The 2,486-nt window shown below is 40.5% G+C and overlaps 1 protein-coding gene across 1 annotated transcript in view; it reads right to left on the bottom strand.

Annotated features, from left to right (window-relative positions):
• The window catches only part of itih2 (inter-alpha-trypsin inhibitor heavy chain 2), a 22,844-nt gene that overhangs the window by 12,853 nt on the left and 7,505 nt on the right, over nucleotides 1–2,486 (bottom strand). The window contains exons 8-12 of the mRNA XM_015382532.1: nucleotides 1,675–1,803; nucleotides 1,471–1,587; nucleotides 1,160–1,328; nucleotides 965–1,090; nucleotides 676–857 (exon numbers count right to left, since the gene is read on the bottom strand). Coding sequence (XP_015238018.1) covers nucleotides 676–857; nucleotides 965–1,090; nucleotides 1,160–1,328; nucleotides 1,471–1,587; nucleotides 1,675–1,803 — 723 coding nt within the window. The remainder of the gene's footprint in view (nucleotides 1–675; nucleotides 858–964; nucleotides 1,091–1,159; nucleotides 1,329–1,470; nucleotides 1,588–1,674; nucleotides 1,804–2,486) is intronic.

The raw sequence follows: 2,486 nt of genomic DNA, 5'->3' as shown, positions 1-2,486 counted from the left end.
TGAATGTCTTCCCCTTTCATTAATCCCATTTCCTGTCCCATCCATGCCCATTGGAGATTTGAAATATCTTCTTAAAGATGTTCCTGTGGAGCCCTGAGGAATGTTCTGCTTAGCATTTACACACAATCTCTGCTTGGTCATTGACAGATTGTCTCTCTCCTAAGGGGGTTGCAATTTGGAATGAGTTCCACCTTTCTCTAGGACTCAGTCTGTCTCTAACTGGTACAGCTCAAAGTCCTGCATCATCTCCAGTATAGAAACCAGTTATTAATATATTTCTTGAGTCTGAAGCAAGCAGTGCGTAGCTCAAGTTCCTGAGCGTCAGTACCTCCAATTTAAGAGGTGTCCTTGGTCCAACACCAAGGACACCTCTTAAAGGACACCTTTACCACCTGGTGGTTTGATGACCAATGCCACCATCTCTCACAGTGAAGGCTAGAAATCACATTTAAATTTCAAGACCTTTTCAAGACCTTTTTTTTCTTTCAGAAATGAATAATCAAATGTTTGAACTTTGATTTATAAGACTCTCCTACTAGAGTCAGTTTGGTTTGAAATAATTAGGAACTGAGGTAAAGCCATGGCTAATGTGGGAGATGCTAAAGAATGTTTTGAAATTGATTAGTTGTTTAATGTATTATTTATGTTGGTCAATCTTTCCGGCAGCTGTCACACCCGAATCTGCTCAGCAGCATCCTGGTTGGCGTAGATCCTCCGGGCAATGCCCCTGTTCTCCATGGAGATGCGTTCCAGGAAGTCGTAGTCCACATCGAAGCCAATGCCCAGCGAGAAGAGAGAGAAGTCCTTGGTCATCACTTTTTTCACATTCTTCTGGATCTTGCTGAGCTTGATCTCTCCTGCATAGAGAACCAATGTTAGATCCGATTGGTTCGGATCTTTTTATTGCTTTTTATTTATTATTACCAACAGCAAACCTAAATCATTTTTTCCAGTGGAGTCTTACCTACAGTTGGGTCTCCGTCAGACACCAAGATGATCATAGAGACGGAGCGGGAGTTGATGAAGCCCTGATTAGAGGCCCTCACCAGCATTTGAGCTGCCCTGATCAGCGCCTCGTTGATGTTGGTTCCTGTCAGGAACATGTGTCAGCTAATAAGATCTTCTCTGGTGCTGGCTATACAATCAAACTCTGTTGTACCTCCATTGGGCTTGATGTCCTGGATGTATCTTTTGGCGTCTGTGATCATCACTGAAGAGGCAGGGACCAGGTCCTCATTCCAGCACCGCACATTGTGGTTGAAGTCAATGATACTGAAGCGATCTTCTATTTTTAAGTCATCCAGAATAGCCTTCATGGCTTCCACCGTCTATAAGAGAAACCTTAAAACTGAGTGTGTTCTGGAAAGTCGACACATCGTGGCAGCATTTCACAGGTTGTGTAAAAGGAAGAAGAAGACTGAAGACTTTCAGAGGACGACGTCCATCTGAATGAAAATTGTGACCACCTACCTGCTTCATCTTGACTCCCCACATGGATCCGCTGACGTCAATGACAAAAACAATGTTTTTAGGCAGAGGGGAGAGGTTTGAAGGAGCAAAGAAATGAATGAAATGCAGATCTGAAACCTGAAACAAAGCAGATGTACACACAGAGAGTCACCATCTCTGTTTGGAGACAGTATACAGTCTGCTGGGGAGTAAATATGTGGATACCTGCAGCTCCCCGGCGTTGCTGTCCCTGGTCACATCATAGTTCACAGAAAAGACGCCGTTGATGGCACTGCTTGTGCAGTTCTTACATTTTCTCTGCTGGTTTATATTTGGTTTGAACACAATGTGAGCCTGCAGAGAGAAATCAGCTCATTTTGATCAATAGATTCGCCTTTAATTCTTTAAATAGATAAATATTTGTGAAACAAACGCTCTCATCATTAGGCTTATTTAAACAGAATAAAGCTTCTAGATTGGCACTGGGTCGACCATTTGACAGGAGAAAGAGTTGCTCTCCGTGAACGTCTGTAGAGGCTCAAGGTAGAAGAAAGGCTTAAACTTCATTCATTCATTAGAAATCTATGCAACAACAGACAGCCTGCTTATTATATGGATTCCTACACTCTTTGAGAGATCAGCACTGATGTTCCACTAGACAGGCTTCTCTTGGTCTGAGTCATTGGTCATGCTTCTATAATAATTGTTTTTAATTAATCAGATTTTTTAAATATAATTAATTATCTTTTTTTCTATTGTTTGTTTAAATTTTTTGGCAAGCAAATGACCTATGATTGTTTTATGTCAACAGTTTGTAAATCGGACCCCTGGAAGAGTGGCTGTCAAGCTTATGATAACTAATTGGATTCATAAAATAAATAAAAGTGCATTACGAACTATATCCCATCTATATTTACAATTTCATTCTGTTTAAATTTATCATAGATCATTAATGTTCTTAATCATACAGTCCTAATTAAAGGAGAAGTGCATTCATATTCAGAATTCAAACTTCTGAAAGCACTTTAAATATAAAA

The sequence above is a fragment of the Cyprinodon variegatus genome, unplaced genomic scaffold, assembly GCF_000732505.1.
Source record: "Cyprinodon variegatus isolate N-32 unplaced genomic scaffold, C_variegatus-1.0 Scaffold259, whole genome shotgun sequence".
NCBI classification, from domain to species: Eukaryota; Metazoa; Chordata; class Actinopteri; order Cyprinodontiformes; family Cyprinodontidae; genus Cyprinodon; species Cyprinodon variegatus.
This window is presented reverse-complemented; position numbering and strand designations above follow the sequence as displayed.